The 20746-nt window shown below is 41.6% G+C and overlaps 1 protein-coding gene across 2 annotated transcripts in view; it reads right to left on the bottom strand.

Annotated features, from left to right (window-relative positions):
• Positions 1–557: 557 nt before the first annotated feature.
• Positions 558–20746, bottom strand: part of LOC126336564 (uncharacterized) — a 119070-nt gene continuing 98881 nt past the window's right edge. For both annotated transcript variants that reach the window (XM_050000412.1, XM_050000413.1), the window contains exons 3-4: positions 7034–7177; positions 558–2675 (exon numbers count right to left, since the gene is read on the bottom strand). In XM_050000412.1, the coding sequence (XP_049856369.1) occupies positions 2446–2675; positions 7034–7177 (374 nt within the window). In that variant the 3' untranslated portion in view covers positions 558–2445. The remainder of the gene's footprint in view (positions 2676–7033; positions 7178–20746) is intronic.

Raw genomic sequence — 20746 nt, 5'->3', positions numbered from 1 at the left:
TAAATTTTTACAGAGAACTTCTCAAACATCCTAGAATACTAAACCTTAATGGTATTTGTTAGTTATGATGAAAGTAATACTCAGTTGTTCAATTCAGTTTTCAATTATACATCCATAACACAAAACAAAAAAGTAATTCCCATATGGAGTCAGCCTCATTGTCAAGGGGTCAGATTGGTGCAATGATCTTCTACATATTCCATCTGATATAAAGTGAGAAACTGAAGTACTATATAAACTCAAAAGAATTAATAGCACAATGTATCAGCCTATCCTTCTGCAAAGTGCCTGGTCATCTGGATTAAATAAATGTGCCTCCTGTCAGCTGTATGACAGATATTGTTGGTCTTTGTCAGGAGCTCTTGTTTTCTTTTATCAGCAAGTAACTGTTATTCTATGATAAACTGCAGTGTTGTCCTGCAGATATTAAACTAGCAATATCTGATAACAGCCACTATTTAATACACGTAAGGAATCAGCTCTTTTTTTCTGAAATAGCAGCAGTCCTCTTAATTTTACACTGAGACATATAGCTGTCATAAATAGTTGATATCAGTCAAAAAAAGTACTAATGACACAAAAACACACATGCGTATATGGTATGACACATTTATTAATTTGTACAAAATGTTTCAATTTTATTGTTTAAATTATTGGATTTAATCTAATAGCAATTACAAAAAATTGAGAACTATGTGATAAAGACAATCAATAACATATAAAGCCAAAGAAGACAGAGTTGATCTTTGACTAATAAATAATTTCTTCATAACAACACACACAATTCTTATACTTTGACATATACTGATACGATTTCATGGCACAGCAATCACAAAACTGAACTTATACATATATCAAACAACATGAAAATACATATTATATATTTTCTTCACCACTGTAGAAAATAACACTTCACAAGAACACATACTGTTGCACGCAATAAAATATTTCCTGAAGATCTGTTTTAATTTTAGTCTTGTATCGTTAACTGTGTTTTCAAATAGATATTTAATATTTCACATAGCATAATACACAAAAAAAAAGGCAATGTAAATTCAATGCCTTTGAAGAATTTATCTCTACTTGGATATTTAGATTTTTGAATATGTGTGCAAAAACACACATTCGAGGATTGTGTAGATAAGACAGCAGTTGTACAGTTATTATACAAGAATTTGAGAAACAGTAATAACAATACAGATACACTCGTTTTTGATTCCCTCTTCCATGATGGTCATACAAAAGGGTCATTCTTTTAAACACTGGAAAATCCAGGATGGAATAATGGCAATATTATGAAAAGGATAGACTGTTACTCACTATATATAGTGGAGACATTGTATTGCAGATAGGAAAATATATGCTGCCTGGAAATATTTGAGGAAAAGAAACAACAGCACTGAACTAACTCTGGTACATAACTAGGAGAACAGGAGAAGGCAAGACTGTTTGAGAAAGTACAACTTATCACTTTAGATAAGTATTACAACTTTCATCTTAATTTGAAATCAAAAATAAACAAGAGGACTCACACAAATCAACAAACAAAATGGGATTACACATGAGAGAAATGATGGAACTATAAACAGAATCTTGAGTAACCAGGATACTCCAAGTATAAATTTGAAATATTCTCAAGAGGTATGGAAAATAAAAAGTGAATGACACATAAAAAAGGAAGAAGAGAGGGTAAAACCTGGAAAGAGAGGAATGTGAGTTGGAGAATGGGTGGTTTAGCTGACAAATACAAGGTGCAAATAGTAGAAAAGTGCATGGGAAAGGGGAAGAAGGGATGATTAGGTGGCAAGAGCAAAAAATGTTAGATGGCTTGTGCTAGGATCACTTTGTATGAGAAATCAAATGATAGGAAGCACCAACAAAAACATTACTGAAACCTAAATTCAATTGTTTGGTAACAATAAGCATTCTTTTCACTTGTCCTTTACCACATCAGAAAGCAAATCATCACTGTAAGGGGCCCTAACTTTCAGTGTTTATGTGAGCCACTGTTGTCAAGATAACTACTCTCCTCGTTGATAAGCTCAATATTTCTTTTATCCCTGATGACCTCATCATTAACTTTCTACTTTATGAATAAGATATTGCTGCCAGATATTTATCACTTCACAATTTAGTATTTATTATTTATAAGAGCAAGTAATATACACATAGATTAAAGAAGAAGAAAAAAAAACTAGAATGAGTATAAATCTGCCACCAGTTTAAAAATTGCCACAAAGTAGTTCTTTGTTATGGTACCCCCAGTTCTTTTCAGTTCTTAAAGCTGTTGATTATTAATTTTGCAAATTCCTGATGTCTGACAGCTAAACACAGACATGGAATAACATAGTACTTCTGACACTGCAGTGATCTTTGTTTTCCTGCAGTAACTTTAACAAGAAATGGTATACACCACTCCTGAGCAAATGAAAACTATTGCACACTTCAGAAGTAACACTTTATTGAACCATTTAGAACTGCAACGAGGACAGACACTACTGCTACCCAGTAAGTGCTCCTTTTAGCTGGAGCTGTGTTGCACCCATCCTCTGTACAAACATGGCAGCGTTCAATGCTGCTATGAGGAGGCAGTTGCACATTGCATGACACATTCATCGGTCCATTCATAGGAACTGAGCCACAGTTACGCATTGTAATGACCTCCAGTGTGTTTACTGAAACATAAAAGAAATATTTTACTATTGTCAGTTTAATAATTTAATAAGGTAAATGTTGCTGAGTATTGAATGGATTACTGAGACAACTTAATACCAATTTTTAAAAAAATGTGTTGCTGTTCATCTGTCAGATAATATTAATCAAACAGCTTATTTGAAACAAGTCATCAAGGCACTTTTCTTCTGCCCACATTTGAAAACAAGAGTGATACACAAATTTTTCTCTGGTTGTTTTCTAGAACTTGGGTTCACTGAAAAACTGTAACTGAATGCAGAATGAGATTTTCACTCTGCAGCGGAGTGTGCGCTGATATGAAACTTCCAGGCAGATTAAAACTGTGTGCCGGACTGAGACTTACCTTTCCACTCCTGGGATTGGAATGACTCCTTACCCTCTCCCTTAAAACCCACATCCTTTCGTCTTTCCCTCTCCTTCCCTCTTTCCTGAAGAAGCAACCGTCGGTTGTGAAAGCTAAAAATTTTGTGTGTGTGTTTGTGTGTTTTATTTATTGTGCCTGTCTACCAGTGCTTTCCCACTTGGTAAGTCTTGGAATCTTTGTTTTTAATATATTTTTCCCATGTGGAAGTTTCTTTCTATTTTATTTAAGTCATTAGTTTGTATTGTATATTACAGATATTCAGCTGTACTCCGGAGATGAAACACAAATGATAAACAACAGTGTGATTTGGAACTCCACACACTTCCTCATGCTATAACTAGTAAATAAATTAAATTATAAATCACAGTACTGTTTTTAAGGCTCTTGGTACAAAGAGAAAAGATGAATGTGGGAACTATTCTTGGAAGAGCTCACAGAAGATAAGACAAGACAAGACAAACACACACACACACACACACACACACACACACACACACACACACACACACACACACACAATATAACAACAGATAGTTAGCAATGCTGAATCAAGAGAATTGAAATCTCAACACCACAATAAATTGAAAGACAAAAAAGAAAGCAACAGCTTGAACAAAAAATACATCTGGTAAATGTAAAGAACAACAACAGAAATTGTATAAACATCCAAAGGATGCAGATGGAAGAATGAGTGAAATATTATTGTAACCTACTGATAGAAGAAGCCAAAATTTGAAAATAGGAGATAATATATTGTAAGTTAATGACAGAGCAGTGTGTTCAGAGCACAAGTAAGAAAGAACACAGAAATAATTTAAGCCAAATGAAAAATGAAAATACCCTGCTCCTGGATGCATTCCATGATCAGCCAAAAATGCTTCAGATAAGGCAACAGGGGTCTAGGTGATGTATTTAATTGTATGTGACTGAATTGGAAGAAAGCTGGTTTGTTTAACACCACCAGTAAATACAAAAAGTTCTAAGAAAAGATAATGTGATAATTATAGGACTGTTCATGAAATTTTGGTTATTGGAAGGCTGTAGGTGCAAATCATAAGACAAAGGAAGAAAAAGAAATAGATACTGAAGAGAAACAACACAGATTTAGTGTGAATAGATAATATGTTGACAACACTTTGTCAGTGAGACAGGTGAGAAAGGAATTGTCACAATAGATGTGTACATTTAATCTGGTGATGGAGAGTCATTGGTGGCATATAGATGATGGAAGGAATAAGGGTACAGCTCTGGCATTGAATGGCTGACAAACACGTACGAAGACTGACAATATTGCTATGCTATCAGACAATGTCCTGCTTCAAGCTAGAACAGAATAGACAGCTACTCTGTCTGGGCCAGTTACATTGTATTGACAGTGCAACTTATCTGTTACTGATTTATAAAAGACATATGATAATGCCCTTGTTGCAAATTATATAGTATGTTAGAAAAATGTGGTCAGAACAGAAAATTTATGTCAATAATATAAAAGTTATGTCATTGTATGGAAGTAAGATGAAGCATCTGAAGCCACATGCACAACTAATTATTAGAAACTACAAGTCCTTTTCTTGGTAAATTTATCTGAAAGACAGTTACAATACAAGCCGTTAGTCAAAAAACTAAATACTGTAGTTTGGACAAAGCTGTGAATCTTAGAGAACATTCATTTATTGTCCTCTGGAAAAGCACCAAAGGCCTCATTAATAAAAATGATACTTCTCATTCACACACAGAAAGCAAAGGGCTGATGGAATGTCAACAGATGCGTTGTGCTTCCATTACATTGATTTTTGGTGGAAATCAAATAGATATATCCTACTGGGTACAACTTAATGTCAAACTACTGTAGAATTAGTAAGAGGAAAGGCAGAGTGACTATATATACAAAAAAACAGAGTTAAGTCCCAGGCTCTTCTGATTAATGAATGCTGTGTTGAACAAATCTTTGAGTACTGTGCTACAATATTGGATTGCAAAACACAAGGTGGGACTCAACGTGATTTTCAGTATCACAGAATATTAGACAGTAGGGCAACAGAGACAATGACGTACATGAAGGAACTATCAGGTTTTTTGAGGAATATAAATATTTAGTATTTATAAAGATGGATGTAACTGAAAAGAAATTTCAGTTTCATGCAAGATTAGCTACATGGTCCAGTCACATTAATGTGACCTCTTGTCAAAAGCCTGAATAACCACCTTTTGCAGTGGAGACATGCAGGAAGAGTGTCAATGAGGTTCTGGAAGGTATCAACAGTGATTTGGAACCATGCCAGCTCTAGTGCTGTGGCCAGGTGCACTAGGTTTCACAATTGAGGATCCATGGCATGAACAGCCCAATCGAGGTTGTTTCACAGATTCTCAATTGGATTTAAATCAGGGGACCTTGATGATCAGGGGAGTACAGTAAAATCATCCTGGGGCTATTCAAACCGTGCTCATACACTGTGAGCTGTGTGACACATTGCATTGTCCTCTACATAGATGCCATCATGCTGAGGAAAAAAAACTGCAAATAGGGGTGGACATGGACCCCAAGTATGGATGCATACTTGCGTTGAGCCACTATGCCTTCCAGAATGATGATATCACCCAGGGTAACATTCCCTAGGCCATAACATTCCTTGCTCCGGGCTGGACCCTCGCAGTGATCCAATGCCCCTCAGTCTGGTGGAACATGAAATGTGATTTATCTGAAAAGGCCACCTGTTGCCACTCAGTCAACCTCTAGTTGCTGTATTGGCAAGTAAATTCCAGCCTTCATCGTCAATGAACAGCAGACAGCATGGATACATGAACCAGGTGTCTGCCGTGGAGGGCCAGATGCAGGAAAGCTCACTGAATGGTCATTAAGGAGACACTGTTGGTAGAACCTTGCCTGATCTGGGTTGTCAGTTACTCAGTGGAAAAGCCAAAGATCATGTCCTTTTGAATGTCAGAAACATCTCCCTGTTTCCACACTATGACGATGACCGCACTATTTACCGCGTCCTCCCAACCCCTTCCACTCCCTTATATACCTTCCACTGCTACTGTTACCACCTGCCATTAGTGAGTGGTTATTGCTCGCTGATGTCGAACATAGGTATTGGGTCACATTAAAGTGACTGGATTGTGTATAATTAGAACAATGCCCAGTTATAGTATGAACAATTACACATATGTTGAAGAAAAAATGTATGGGGAAATTACTCAAAGTATATTCCTTTATGGAGCAGAAATATGGACGATGATCCAAAGAGATCAACAAAAATTATCAGCCTTGGAAAATGATTGCATGAGAAGAACTAGTTGAATATCAATATTATAATGGAAGGCTATTAAACAAATAAAAGGAATAGAAGGGGTAGCAAAAGACATGCTTGAAGAAATACATGAGTGTAGTCTCAAATTGTATGGTCACATAAGGAGACTGGAGCAATGTCGCAAGGCAAGGTGAGTTTGGGAATGATGTCCACAAACGTGGAGGAGAAGAAGAAGAGCGAGACCAAGAGAAGATTAAAGAAAACAACTAATGTTAGTAATAGAAGAAAGAAAACAGCAAGAAACGGATGCTTCAAAGAGGATGTGACAAATGGCCAATGAGCCTGAAACAAACACAAGGAAAGGGGCATGGAAGAAAGCGAAGGGGTTCCTCCTGTCCGCAGTTCTCCAGTTGTCACACGCAGTCTTGGCAACAAAACTTTATAAGTAATATTCCAAAATGTAACACAACATTGTGTATCAGACACCTAAAGACATTTCATAACATTGGTTTTTGTTGTTTAAAGTGTTGTTCAGTTGCTTTACTCTGTGTGAATGTGTGATGTACCAATACTGCTAAGCCACTGCACTGGGCACAGTTGCATTAGTACAACAAGTACTATGAGCTCTGTAAAGCCGTTTCATTTGAAATATTTAATACTAGTACATAGATACAGAAAGAAGGTTGGTAATTTTCATATGCCAATCATAAGAAAACCTACTTACCTTTAAGAACAATAGCCTCGCAAGTGGGCTTTTCCCCTTTATGTTTTGCTTTGCATTCAGTAAGTGTCTTATGTGATGGGTAAAAAGGGTCAGCACAATCTGGGTCTGCATCAGATGAACATGACCAGCACTGCAATGCATATCCTGAAACAATAAGATTGTCATTTGTTTCATCTGCTTCATTTAGTTAAGCCAATGCCAATAACAATATGCCAGTGCAAGCTTAAATGCTGATCAGTTCTAGGGCTCTGAGGAGAAAATGCAGAAAATACATTTAATGTAGAGGTATCTGACCATAGACTATACCTGACTGAAACCTGTCCTTGTTCTTTGCTTGTATCACACACAAGTAGCGTGTAGCTAGCGTTGTTGGTAATATGGCACGATGCTAAGTTAGGGGGTGCCTATGTTACAGAAAATATAAAAGCTAACATGAGGCCAAATTTGCCATAAAACACAGGGCAGAAGGAAATACTCTAACTGCATGCTATATAATTATAAATTTAATACAGAAAGGGAGGAAAGTGGATATGAAGTTTGTAGAGATAACAGGAAATGGAGAATTACACAGATTTCAGTAGGTGAAGGTGAGTTGAGGAATAGAGATATTAGTGTGTTGCAAGTAATAAAGTATTCTTGGCTATTTCACTTTAAAACCCGCCGTTTCGTCCCCATCTGCTGAGGACATTTTCAAGGGGTACCGTAGCTCCGTCGAATGTCCGATTTACACCCCTTCTCGCCACTGGCTACAGCAAAAATCACTTCCACTCAGTGGCGTGACGTCACATGTTTTGAATACGGAGCGCAAACTGGCCTTGTCGACCGCCGTCGTCCGCTGTTGCTATCATTCCATGGTGGAAGACTGGTACTCATCTTCACCACCGGAATCCAAATTTCATGCGCAGTGGCGTGATGCCACTTTTTCTGATTACGCGACCGCAACTAGCCCAGTTGTGCTCGCGTATTCAAAACATGTGACGTCGTGCCACTGCGCGGAAGCTCGCGGTAGTGGAATTTTGCTGTAGTCAGCAGCGTGCCAGAGTGTGGATCTGACTTTCAACAGTGCTACGATCCCCCTTGAAAATGTCCGCAGATGGGGACCAAACGTCGGGTTTTAAAGTGAAATACCTTCTACCACGGCATAGTAGCCCGAAATATTTTACTAATCGTGACAATTCCGGGCGTGAAAGTTTACATTTTGCAATATTAGTATGTTGTCACTATTTTCAATTTATTTTTACTATAGTGATCCTTGCATCTAGACCCAGAACTGTCATAAGGGGATTAATTTGGCTCTTTTTGTGATTGTGATGAAGAGTATTGTATTGTATAATTAATTGGTTAACCGGGGGCCTAGAAACGACAGAGAGGATCCGTCCCCGCAGCAGTCGCAGTGGTCCACAACCCCACGATGGCTGCCGCAGTCCCCCCTTCATCCCTACGCCACCCCACACCGAACCACTCTTTCAGGGTTATTGTGGGGTTCGGCCCCCCGGTGGATTCCCCGCCCCCAGGGGGGGAACGTGTCACCGTATGGTGTGGCTTCATGTCTACGTTCATCATTGGCCCATTTTTTTTTTTTTTTAACAGTTTGGTGCTCAAGGACCAAAGACATGCAATGTGACTGGCCAGCATTAGGCTGTAACATACTTCGCCAGCATGTCATACCCAATCTACACGAGAGAAACGCATTGAACTCGACAGTTTTCATGCAAGATGGGGCTCCACCGCACACTGCTCGTTAAGTTCACCTGCTTCTCTGTAACACATTTGGAAACTATTGAATTGTCAGCTGGTCGTCTCCAAATGCTTGGCTGGCAAGATCACCTGACCCCACACCCTGTGATTTTTATTTGTGGGGCTACTTTGAGGACATGGTCTAACAGGGGAACATTCACACATGTGCTGAAGTGCAGCATATCAAAAGAGGTAGCCAGCATACCTACGGATATGCTTCGTTCTGCTGTGCCGAATGCAATCGGAGCTTTCAGGCTCTTCTGGACACTGATGGGCGCCATATTGAGCCCCTTTTGTAGCAGAAATGGTACCGATATGTAATATTATTTAACGTATCAGCACATTAAAAATGTTTCAGTTGAATTGATTCTGCTGCGTTTGATACTCGTATGGTAATTAGTTTCCGTGTTATAAAGTGTTAAATAGGGAAAGTTTAATTATAACCACCCAGTATACTGTGAAAATTAATAAAAATGGCTCTGAGCACTATGGGACTCAACTGCTGTGGTCAGTAGTCCCCTAGAACTTAAGAACTACTTAAACCTAACTAACCTAAGGACATCACACACATCCATGCCCGAGGCAGGATTCGAACCTGCGACCGTAGCAGTCGCACGGTTCTGGACTGAGCGCCGAGAACCGCGAGACCACCGCGGCCGACGAAAATTAATAGTCCTATAACACTCTCCTGTGGCATACCCGATGCTAGTTTACATCTGAAGACTTCTTTCCGTTCAGAATGACATGCTGTATTCTGTTTGCTAGAAACTCTTCAGTCAAATCACACAGTTGGTCTGATATTCCATACGCTCGTTTTCTGTTCGTTAGGCGGTATTGCGGAACTGTACCAAATGCCTTTCGGAAATCAAGGAACACGGCATCTGCCTGGGCGCCTGTTATCTACTGCTATTTGGTCTCGTGGAAGAGCAGAGCGAGCTGGGTTTCATACGATCTTTGTTTTTGGAACATATGTTGGTTCCTGTAGAGGAGATTTTTCGGTCTCCAGAAATGTCGTAACGTGCGAACATGAAACATGTTAAAAACTCCACAACAGACCTGCATCAGAGATAGAGTTCTAAAGTTTGCATGTCCGTTCCACAACCCTTCTGAAAACGAGAATGACTTGTGCTTTTTTCCAATCATTAGGAATGCTTCGCTCCTCTAGAGACCCATGGAACAGTGATGCTAGAAGACGACAAAGTTCTTTCGCGTATTCAGTGTAGAATTGAACGGGTATCCTGTCGGGTCCAGTGGCCTCATTCTGTTGAGCATTTTCTGTTGCTTTTTTGTCCCTTGATGTTCTACATGTGCAGCCAGTGTTAAACCTACTGCAGGGCATTTTGTCACTGCTTTGGACAATTACTGGACAGCTCAGTGAGTTGATCTCAGAGCTGATTACTTCTGTTCACACAGTTCACTGATGCTGCGCTGTCAGCATTAACAACATAAAAAACTCAGACTACTGGGTGAATATGTATATCATTGTAAAGCGATGTTTTTAACTTATTTTTCTCTTTTTGATAAACAGTGAGTTAACTGGGTTTACCTACTGGCTTACAGAATGAACTTACTGGGGTCTCATATGGAAACTTATTGCAAAATGAATTGTCGCTGTAAGATGAAGAAGCTTGTTCAGGTATATATTTGTCCAGCAGTATTATGTAATTCTGTCAACGAGGATTTTTGTGAGGTAACCGACTCTAAATGCTCATTGTATGCAGTTCTCTTTGCGTCGTTCACTTGGACGCTAACTGAGATGAACAAGCATTAACTGACAGCCGAAATTCCTGTCAGATTTCAAAGTCCACCGTTTGTATGCCGTGTTGTAGGGAGCAGACAAACGAGAACCGAGCACCCGCTACAGCTGTACCATCGAATGATTCCGTTCAGAGGTATTCATCACACGTGTTAAGACATTCATCCCACTGCGAGACGAGAGGATCAGTTCCTGTTTCGTAGAATGCGGTCGGCCGCTGACAGATCCTCAACCGCACCCATTCTTGCAATTCCTCATCCGACGTGTCCACACGTCTTTATTCAGGTCGCCAAAGGTGTGAAAATCACACGGTGAAAGATACGGTCTGTACGGAGTATGTTGCAGTGTTTCCCAACCTAATCGCTGAAGCGTAGCCTTCGTCCGATAGGCAGAGTGGGAGGGCAGGTGAGCGCTAACACGCAGTAGGATGATTCCGTCCGACAGCATTCCGACACGCAAATAGCAAAGCCAACAGTTGAAACATCTCACATCTCCCACGAGAAATAATTCCAAAGCTATTCCACAAGTTACGGTAAGGTCATGATGACCTTCCTCTTCGACTGCAGGGGCCTTCAGCTCATCGAGTTTTTGGAGTGTCGAACCACAAACAATGCATAGCGCTACGAAGACACTTTGCAGAAATTTCGACTTAGCACAATGATGATTAGCAGCATTTGATCCAGGACGAAATCGTGTGAGAAAGTTGGCATATGCGCTGCCGTTTAATCACCGCTAATGAAACAAGTGATAATAATTGCAATACCAAGCATCTCATACCAGAACATTCATTAGTAAGTAGGCTGTTTAGGTTTCTATGTTGGTAACGCCACGTTGCGCTCTGTAAGAAAATCACTGACTGTGCTGTGTGCGGTCTGTGGCTGGTTTGCATTGTTGGAATATTCTAGTGATGGGCAGTTGGATGTGAACAGCGCGTAGCGTTGCGCAGTTGGAGGTGAGAAGTCAGCAGTGGTGGATGTGGAGAGAGAGATGGCGGAGTTTTGAGAGCGGATGATCTGGACGTGTGTCCATCAGAAAGAGTAAATTTGTAAGAGTGGATGTCATGAACTGATATATAATGACTTTTGAACACTATTAAGATAAATACATTGTTTGTTCTGTATCAAAATCTTTCATTTGGTAACTATGCCTATCAGTAGTTAGAATCTTTTATTTAGCTGGCAGTATTGGCGCTCGCTGTATTGCACTAGTTCGAGTAACGAAGATTTTGTGAGGCAAGTGATTCATGAAAGGTATAGGTTATTGTTAGTCAGGGCCATTCTTTCGTAGGGATTTTTGGAAGTCAGATTGCGTTGCGCTAAAAAATATTCTGTGTCAGTTTAGTGTTGATCAGAATAAGTAAAGAGAGTAATGTCTGAGTACGTTCAGTTCTGCTCAGCTGTTTGAAAATCAAATAACATAAGGGATATCCAAGCACAGTAATTCATAAATTTTTCTAAGGGGAGGTTTCACATTGTTTTCATGTTTCACCTGACTAAGCCATCGTGGGTTTTCGGTGGACCAGTCATGCATGTCCGTTTTATTTTCTGCCCATTGTTAGAGAAGGAACATTCATCGGAAAAAAAACATTCGAGAGGAAGTTCTGTTTCGCGAGGATTTGCTGCTGTCCCCGCTTACACAATTGTACACAATTCCGAGAATCATTCCCATGCAATTTTTGTTGTGAGTATAGATGACAAGCATGGAACTGGTGCCATATTAGAATTTGTTGTAGAGTGGGTTTAGGAACGCCAGTGTCTTGTTCAAGCTGACATGTGCTCACGTGTGGATTCATTGCAGCAGAAACGAGAAGAGTAATTTCGACAGCTTCGTCCGCGCGAGCTCTACGATGATTTCTTTGCCTTGGCTTGCAGTTTCTCATTTGCTGAAGCGTCACAGCAAGACTAGAAAACATCTGTCGTGAAGGTGGGTTCTTGTTGGGATATCGCCCTCTGTAAAGTTCATCTGCCTGATCAGCATTACGTCTACCTTCAACCAATGTAAGAGAAAAGTAATGGTGATGCTGTTTTTAATCACGGATTGCCTTTACGCAATACATCGTTTAAAAGTATACAGTACTGTACCAAACCTACCATTATTCTAAATAAGAAAATATTACTGCAAGTACTGTTCTGCAAGCTTACATTATCCACAGGTGAGTGGCAATTCTATCTGCTCTTCGTTGGTGTACATTGTACTCACAAGTTAAGTTGACGATGTACGTTTGCTACCGTAGGCGCCTGTTCTGTGCATTAGTACATGTGACCCAAAGTCAATTTTGTGTTAAGCTTTTAATAATATCGTGTTTACGTGAATGATACACTGCGATACGTGTTTCAACAGGTCTTCAGGAGAGGAAGTGGATTACCCAATACAAAAATGTAGGGTGCTAAAGACTTACACTTCGTAATGAACAAAATTACAAGAAAGGAAATCATGCTGGTTAATTTTCCCCTTGGAAGCTAAACAATATCTGCTTGATACATTTATAGTGAAGACATGTGGGACACCCTGACTACAACCAAAAATCTGCTATAAAACGCCTTTTTGTGCAAATGGTTGCCACTATTTTGTCATCATATGGCAGAATTTAAAACTGGAAATAGTGAAGGTATATATCATACGTCAGTTTACTAGCTTTTAAAATCTGCCGGTTGATGACAAAATAGTGAAAACTAGCCGGAGCATAATAAATTTTTGCAGCAGCATTTTGGCTGAACCGTACTTGTATGTATAAAAACGTGTACAAATTAAAGGTTTTATGACGGATCGGTGACAAACCCTCCACAACAGCAAACACTGTACTAGAAGTTGCTCTTTAAGACAACGCCGTCCCCCGATCCTGCTCAGATTCGCAGCCTTGTCCACGAAGCTATTTTCGTCCCGTACTCCGTTCACTGACGCCGGTGTGACGAAATACGCACGGCAGCGGCGCCCTTGATGGAAGCCAAAAAGAGTTCCGTCGGAGCTGCGAAATCAGAACAGCTGTCTGCTCGGGAGCTGTCAACAGATGCAGCTGCGCGTCATCTGCTATCGATTCAACATCCTATTCCTCTTCCAATCTCTTCAGAGCTGTATCAGCTGATTCGACAACGCTTTCTACGTGACTGTACCACAACGTTGGTGATAACGAAAATGCAATCGTACTGCATATCTTCACAGATATGAAGTTCGCTGTATCCATCGTTTTACTACATGAGCCTTCTACGCTATACCGAACGCTGAATTATTTTTTTAATTTTATTTACAGGTGTTTATTGATTTACTTAATTTGGCAAGCTTACGATCATTAGGGCCTCTATTACCTCTAACTATACATTCTACTTCTTTTACATTACGTACATTACGATAAGCATGTTGTAAATTACACTTACTACAGAATACTTCAATTAGAGCGGCTGGGCCCGGCGGAGGTTCGAGTCCTCCCTCAGGCATGGGGGTGTGTGTTAGTCCTTAGGATAATTTAGGTAAAGTAGTGTGTAAGCTTAGGGACTGATGACCTTAGCAGTTAAGTCCCATAAGATTTCACACACATCTGAACTTCATTTAGAAATTACATCAGCGCGGACAAAAACACACATTTTAAATTCTTCGTGGTAAGCACAACAATAAAAACAAATTACTGGAAGGTACTCTAGCAGAAATGGATATGAGGGAATAGGGTGCAAGAGACAGAGAAAGGTTAACGTGAGAACACACAATTAATGATAAGGGGCAAGAAACTGGCGTGACTAATAGAGAAACGAAATGAGAAAGAAGTGTGACTGGTAGAATATAGGAGCACTAGTTTTGTTGTCTGAGAAAGGGAAAAAGTAGGAGGGCGATAGAAGGAAGTACTCTAGCTTCTTCTTAAAAACAACAGGCCAATGAATTGTGGGTAGTGTGGAGGATAGTTTGTTCCACAGGCGGACGGCAGCAACAGGGAGCGTGTTTACGAATGTTTTTAGGCTTCCGTTTGGTTGGTTGATTCGGGTGAGGGGACCAAACTGGGAGGTCATCAGTCCGATCGGATTAGAGAAGGATGGGGAAGGAAGTCGGCCGTGCCCTTTCAGAGGAACAATCCCCGCATTTACCTGAAGCAATTCAGGGAAATGACCGAAAACCTAAACTAGGATTGCTTGTACATGTAGTGCAGCTAGCCGGCCGTTGTGGCCGAGAGATTCTAGGCGCTTTAGTCCGGAACCGCGCTGCTGCTACGGTCGCAGGTTCGAATTCTGCCTCGGGCATGGATAGTGTGATGTCTTTAGGTTAGTTCGGTTTAAGTAGTTTTAAGTTCTAGGGGACTGATGACCTCAGATGTTAAGTCCCATAGTGCTCAGAGCCATTTTAACCATCTTGAATGGATGCAGTTAGGACAGACAACTGAGATGTAGTGTATACGTTATGATGATCTGACAGGTATTAATAAGTAATTGAGGTACTGAGGTGCTTGCCTACAGGCGTATGGATGAAGCACACTACTGGCCATTAAAATTGCTACAGAAAGAGGAAATGCAGATGATAAACGGGTATTCATTGGACAAATATATTGTACTAGAACTTAGATATGATTACATTTTCACGCAATTTGGGTGCATAGATCCTGTGAAATCAGTACCCAGAACAACCACATCTGGCTGCAATAACGGCCTTGATACGCCTGGGCATTGAGTCAAACAGAGCTTGGATGGCGTGTACAGGTACAGCTGTCGAAGCAGCTTCAACACGATACCACAGTTCATAAAGAGTAGTGACCGGCATATTGTGACGAGCCAGTTGCTCGGCCACCATTGACCAGACGTTTTCAGCTGGTGAGAGGTATGGAGAATATGCTGGCCAGGGCAGCAGTCGAACATTTTCTGCATCCAGAAAGGCCCGCACAGACCCTGCAACATGCGGTCGAGCATTATCCTGCTGAAAAGTAGGTTTGCGCAGGGATCGAATGAAGAGTAGTGTCAGGGGTCGTAACACATCTGAAATGTAACGTCCACTGTTCAAAGTGCCGTCAATGCGAACAAGAGGTGACCGAGACGTGTAACCAATGGCACCATCACGCCGGGCGATGCGCCAGTATGGCGATGACGAATACATGCTTCCAGTGTGCGTTCACTGCGATGTCGCCAAACACGGATGCGACCATCATGATGCTGTAAACAGAACCTGGATACATCCGAAAAAATGACGTTTTGCCATTCGTGCACTTATGTTAGTCATTGAGTACACCATCGCAGGCGTTCCTGTGTGTGATGCAGCGTCAAGGGTAACAGCAGCCAAACGTCGTCGAACTGTTCGTGCAGATGGTTGTTGTCTTGCAAACGTCCCCATCTGTTGACTCAGGGATAGTGACGTGGCTGCACGATCCTTTATAGTCATGCTGATAAGATGCCTGTCATCTCGACTGCTAATGATACGAGGCCGTTGGGATCCAGCTCGGCGTTCCGTATTACCCTCCTGAACCCACCGATTCCATATTCTGCTAACAGTCTTTGGATCTCGACCAGCGCGAGCAGCAATGTCGCGAACAATAAAGCGCAATCGCGATAGGCTACAATCCGACCTTTATCAAAGTCGGAAACGTGATGGTACGCATTTCTCCTCCTTACACGAGGCATCACAACTACGTTTCACCAGGCAACGCCGGTCAACTGCTGTTTGTGTATGAGAAATCGGTTGGAAACTTTCCTCATGTCAGCACATTTGCATATCACAGCAGCTTCTTCCTGCCGGTTAAATTTCGCGTCTGTAGCACGTCATGTTCGTGGTGTAGCAATTTAAATAGCCAGTAGTGTAGGCATAGCGCATGGTAGTAGCTACGTAACTCGTCGGGCCGCGAGGAACCATAAGGGTCGAACAAATATACGGAAATGCCAAACCCACAACAGATTACCATAATACGGTACAGGAAAATAGTTGACAAAAAAAACTTTGTGCAGTCTCGGAATGAGTAAATACAGGTCCCGTATGCTTCTCAAGGGAATATCATACAATCTTCTTGCAAAATAATGGTACGTTCAGGCAGGTAACGATGATGGAGTGGATAACAATCACGCATCGTTCTCTCCAAACTAGACCACATAGGCTCAATAACATTGAGATCTGGTGCCTGTGGTGACCAGGGGGAGTGCAACAATTCATCCTGGTGGTCATGAAAACGGCAACGGCCTTGCCGCAGTGGATACACCAGTTCCCCTGAGGTGACCGAAGTTAAGCGCTGTCGGGCGTGGTCCGCACTTGGATGGGTGACCATCCAGGCCGCCATGCACTGTTGCCATTTTTCGGGGTGCACTCAGCCTCGTGATGCCAATTGAGGAGCTACTCGACCGATTAGTACCGGCTTCGGTCAAGAGTACCATCAAAACGACCGGGAGCGCAGTGTGCTCACCTCACCCTACTATCCGCATCCTCCGCTGAAGATGACATGCCGGTCGGATGGTCCCGGTAGGCCACTCCTGGCCTGAACACGGAGTGCTCATGAAAACGGTACTGGGCGATATAAGCTGCGTGAACAGAGGCCCTAGCGTCTTGAAACACATCATCACTACTGGGGAATCAGCATCGTACCATAGAGTGGACCAGATCAGCCAAATTGGTCACATAATCCTCGACAGTAATGTGACCTTTCGGAGTAACCACGGCGCCTACGGATTACCACGATATGGCTGCCCAAAACATCATCGAACCCCCACCATGTTTAATCCTTGCGACGGAAACTCGGCCAAAAGTTGGGAATAGCGTTGAACAAGACTCGTTCGACCAAATGACAAATGGCTCTATAGTCCACCGCGCTTTCCCGTGACGGGCATTTGTGTCACTGACGAGTGATTTTAGAATTCTAGTTCGCCCTACAGTTTCCTGCTTCTGCACCTCCCTCCGTGTTGTTTTGGCGCTGACAGGGTTCGCAGGTGCATGTGTTTCGAAAAAGACGATCGTGTGAAACCCAGCTCGCGCTATTCGTCCAAGAGACTCAGAGGGCCATAGACACGGGTTCCAGGTAGATGCCGTGTTTCTTGACTTCCGCAAGGCGTTCGATACAGTTCCCCACAGTCGTTTAATAAACAAAGTACGAGCACATGGACTATCAGACCAATTGTGTAATTGGATTGAAGAGTTCCTAGATAACAGAACGCAGCAAGTCATTCTCAATGGAGAGATGTCTTCCGAAGTAAGAGTGATTTCAGGTGTGCCGCAGGGGAATGTCGTAGGATCGTTGCTATTCACAATATACATAAATGACCTTGTGGATAACATCGGAAGTTCACTGAGGCTTTTTGCGGATGATGCTGTGGTATATTGAGAGGTTGTAACAATGGAAAATTGTACTGAAATGCAGGAGGATATGTAACGAATTGACGCATGGTGCAGGGGAATGACAATTGAATCGCAATGTAGACAAGTGTAGTGTGCTGCGAATACATAGAAAGATCCTTTATCATTTAGCTACAATATAGCAGGTCAGCAACTGGAAGCAGTTAATTCCATAGCCGTCCAGTGTGGCCGTGCGGTTCTAGGCGCTTCAGTCTGGAATCGCGTGACCGCTACGGTCGCAGGTTCGAATCCTGCCTCGGGCATGGATGTGTGTGATGTCCTTAGGTTAGTTAGGTTTGAGTAGTTCTAAGTTCTAGGGGACTGATGACCACAGATGTTAAGTCCCATAGTGCTCAGAGCCGTTTCAACCATTTTGAAGTTATTCCATAAATTATCTGGGAGTAGGCACTAGGAGTGATTTAAAATGGAATGATCATATAAAGTTGATCGTCGGTAAAGCAGATGCCAGACTGAGATTCATTGGAAGAATCCTAAGGAAATGCAATCCGAAAACGAAGGAAGTAGGTTACAGTACGCTTGTTCACCCACTGCTTGAATACTGCTCATCAGTGTGGGATCCGTACCAGATAGGGTTGATAGAAGAGATAGAGAAGATCCAACGGAGAGCAGCGCGCTTCGTTATAGGATCATTTAGTAATCGCGAAAGCGTTACGGAGATGATAGATAAACTAACGAATTATAGACTGGAATAGAAGGGAGAACGGATAGAGGTACTCAAAGTACCCTTCGCCACACACCGTCAGGTGGCTTGCGGAGTATGGATGTAGATGTAGACATTCAGTTCTGCAGTGACCTTACTAGCTGTTGCCCTCTTATTTTTAGCCATAGTTCTCTTCAATGATCGCCCATCGCGATCCCTGAACACATAATTTAATCCGAGCTGTGACTTTGCGAATAATGTTTTGCCACTTTCCTTGTATGCGGTATAAATCTTCGACACTGTTACTCTTGAAACACCAGATACTTTGTCTGCCTTGGTTACAGAAGCATCCAATACATGAGCACCATCAATTTGCCCACGTTTCACGTCCTCTGAAAACTTTTCCGAAACTTTTGGAGGGAAGAAAGGTAAGCGGAAGTCTTCCTGAAAGTGACAGCATTTTCTGGCCGCTTGAGATGTTCACCCAAAGTTACACCTAAGTTCTTCACTATTTTTAGATATGGTATTGGGATACCACCGAGAAACACTAACGAAATTAACTTCGGATGAGCCACAAATAATCGTAGTAGGATCACTTAGGATCTGTTTTCAACATACTAAATTCGTTCAAATGGTTAAAATGGCTCTGAGCACCATGGGACTTAACTTCTAAGGTCATCAGTCCCCTAGAACTTAGAACGAGTTAAACCTAACTAACCTAAGGACATCACACACATCCATGCCCGAGGCAGGATTCGAACCTGCGACCGTAGCGGTCGCGCGGATCCAGACTGTAGCGCCTAGAACCGCTCGGCCACCAGGGCCGGCAACTAAATTGGATTAGAGGAAGTTGAGACGAACAATTTTATACAAGATACTTGTTATCTATCAAGTAGGGAAAATATCTCAAACTGGCCCACAAACTCCACCTAAGCTACAGTGCATGCGCGCCAAGGGAGGGTTTATATTTATCACTCCCTACGCACAAACCAGAGATAAAATGAATAGTACATTTTTTGTAGGAAATGTAACATAGTTAATTTTGTACATTTTCGTTATGGACTGAGATATGTCAAGTTATTCAACTAAAAGTGATTTTCGGTCACATCCCCACCCCACTGATCAGGATTTTTAGTATGTTGTTTATGGCATTCTCTCCTACCACTCACCGAGCAAGGTGCCTTACTGGTTAGGACACTGGACTTGCATTCGGGAGGACGACGGTTCAAGCCCGTGTCAGGCCATCCTGATTTAGGTTCTCCGTGATTTCCCTAAATCGCTTCGGGAAATGCTGGGATTGTTTCTTTGAAAGCGCACGGCCTACTTCCTTCTCTTTCCTTCCCTAATTCGAGGCGGCCGCGGTGGTCTCGCGGTTCTAGGCGCGCAGTCCGGAACCGTGCGACTGCTACGGTCGCAGGTTCGAATCCTGCCTCGGGCATGGATGTGTGTGATGTCCTTACGTTAGTTAGGTTTAAGTAGTTCGAAGTTCTAGGGGACTGATGACCACAACAGTTGAGTCCCATAGTGCTCAGAACCATTTGAACAGGTTGACATATTGAGTTAAAATTCATGTCACATACTAAGGTCTACGGTCTCTTGATAATGTAAAAATTTTGAACTTCTAATTCGATGCAATCAAAAGATATGGACATTTATATCACAAGTCTTGAAAGTGAAATCTCACTATCAAAACCTACAGGGCACTTGAAATTTGGCAAGAAAAAAATGTTTCACAATATAAGGAAAAAATCTAAAGATTGTTAAATTATAATTATATCACATAACTTTTTTCCGTTTGAACGTACACTGCATTCATTATCCGTCAAAAGCATAACAGACGAACTTTATTTCACACAAACGTAAAATATAAGTTGGAGTCATGTTTTAGTAAGTATCAAAAATGTTTTATTAAATCTTCTCTGTACGTATATAAACTGAATTCCCCGGCTCGTTTCTTTTTGTATATCCAAGCTAGTATGAGGAACTACTGCAGAGGCGTTGATGCTGTCTTGGAATTTCCGGGACAAGTATTTTGCCAGTATCGATACTGGTAACAAGCAAAAACCATTGCGATTCTCGATTCCGAACACTGATGAACTATATACAAACATAATTAAGTTTGTATGCAATCCTCAGTGCTTGACTCCTACTCGCCAATTTTTTGGTCTTCACTGACAGGGCTTATTGACTCAACTAGCATTCGGGAAAGTGGTCGCGTAACTCCGTGCCCATATAAACATAGTTAAATTTTTCTTGGAAATTTTTGGTAAGATCCTGT

This window comes from Schistocerca gregaria, chromosome 2 (assembly GCF_023897955.1).
Source record: "Schistocerca gregaria isolate iqSchGreg1 chromosome 2, iqSchGreg1.2, whole genome shotgun sequence".
Classification (NCBI taxonomy): domain Eukaryota; kingdom Metazoa; phylum Arthropoda; class Insecta; order Orthoptera; family Acrididae; genus Schistocerca; species Schistocerca gregaria.
This window is presented reverse-complemented; position numbering and strand designations above follow the sequence as displayed.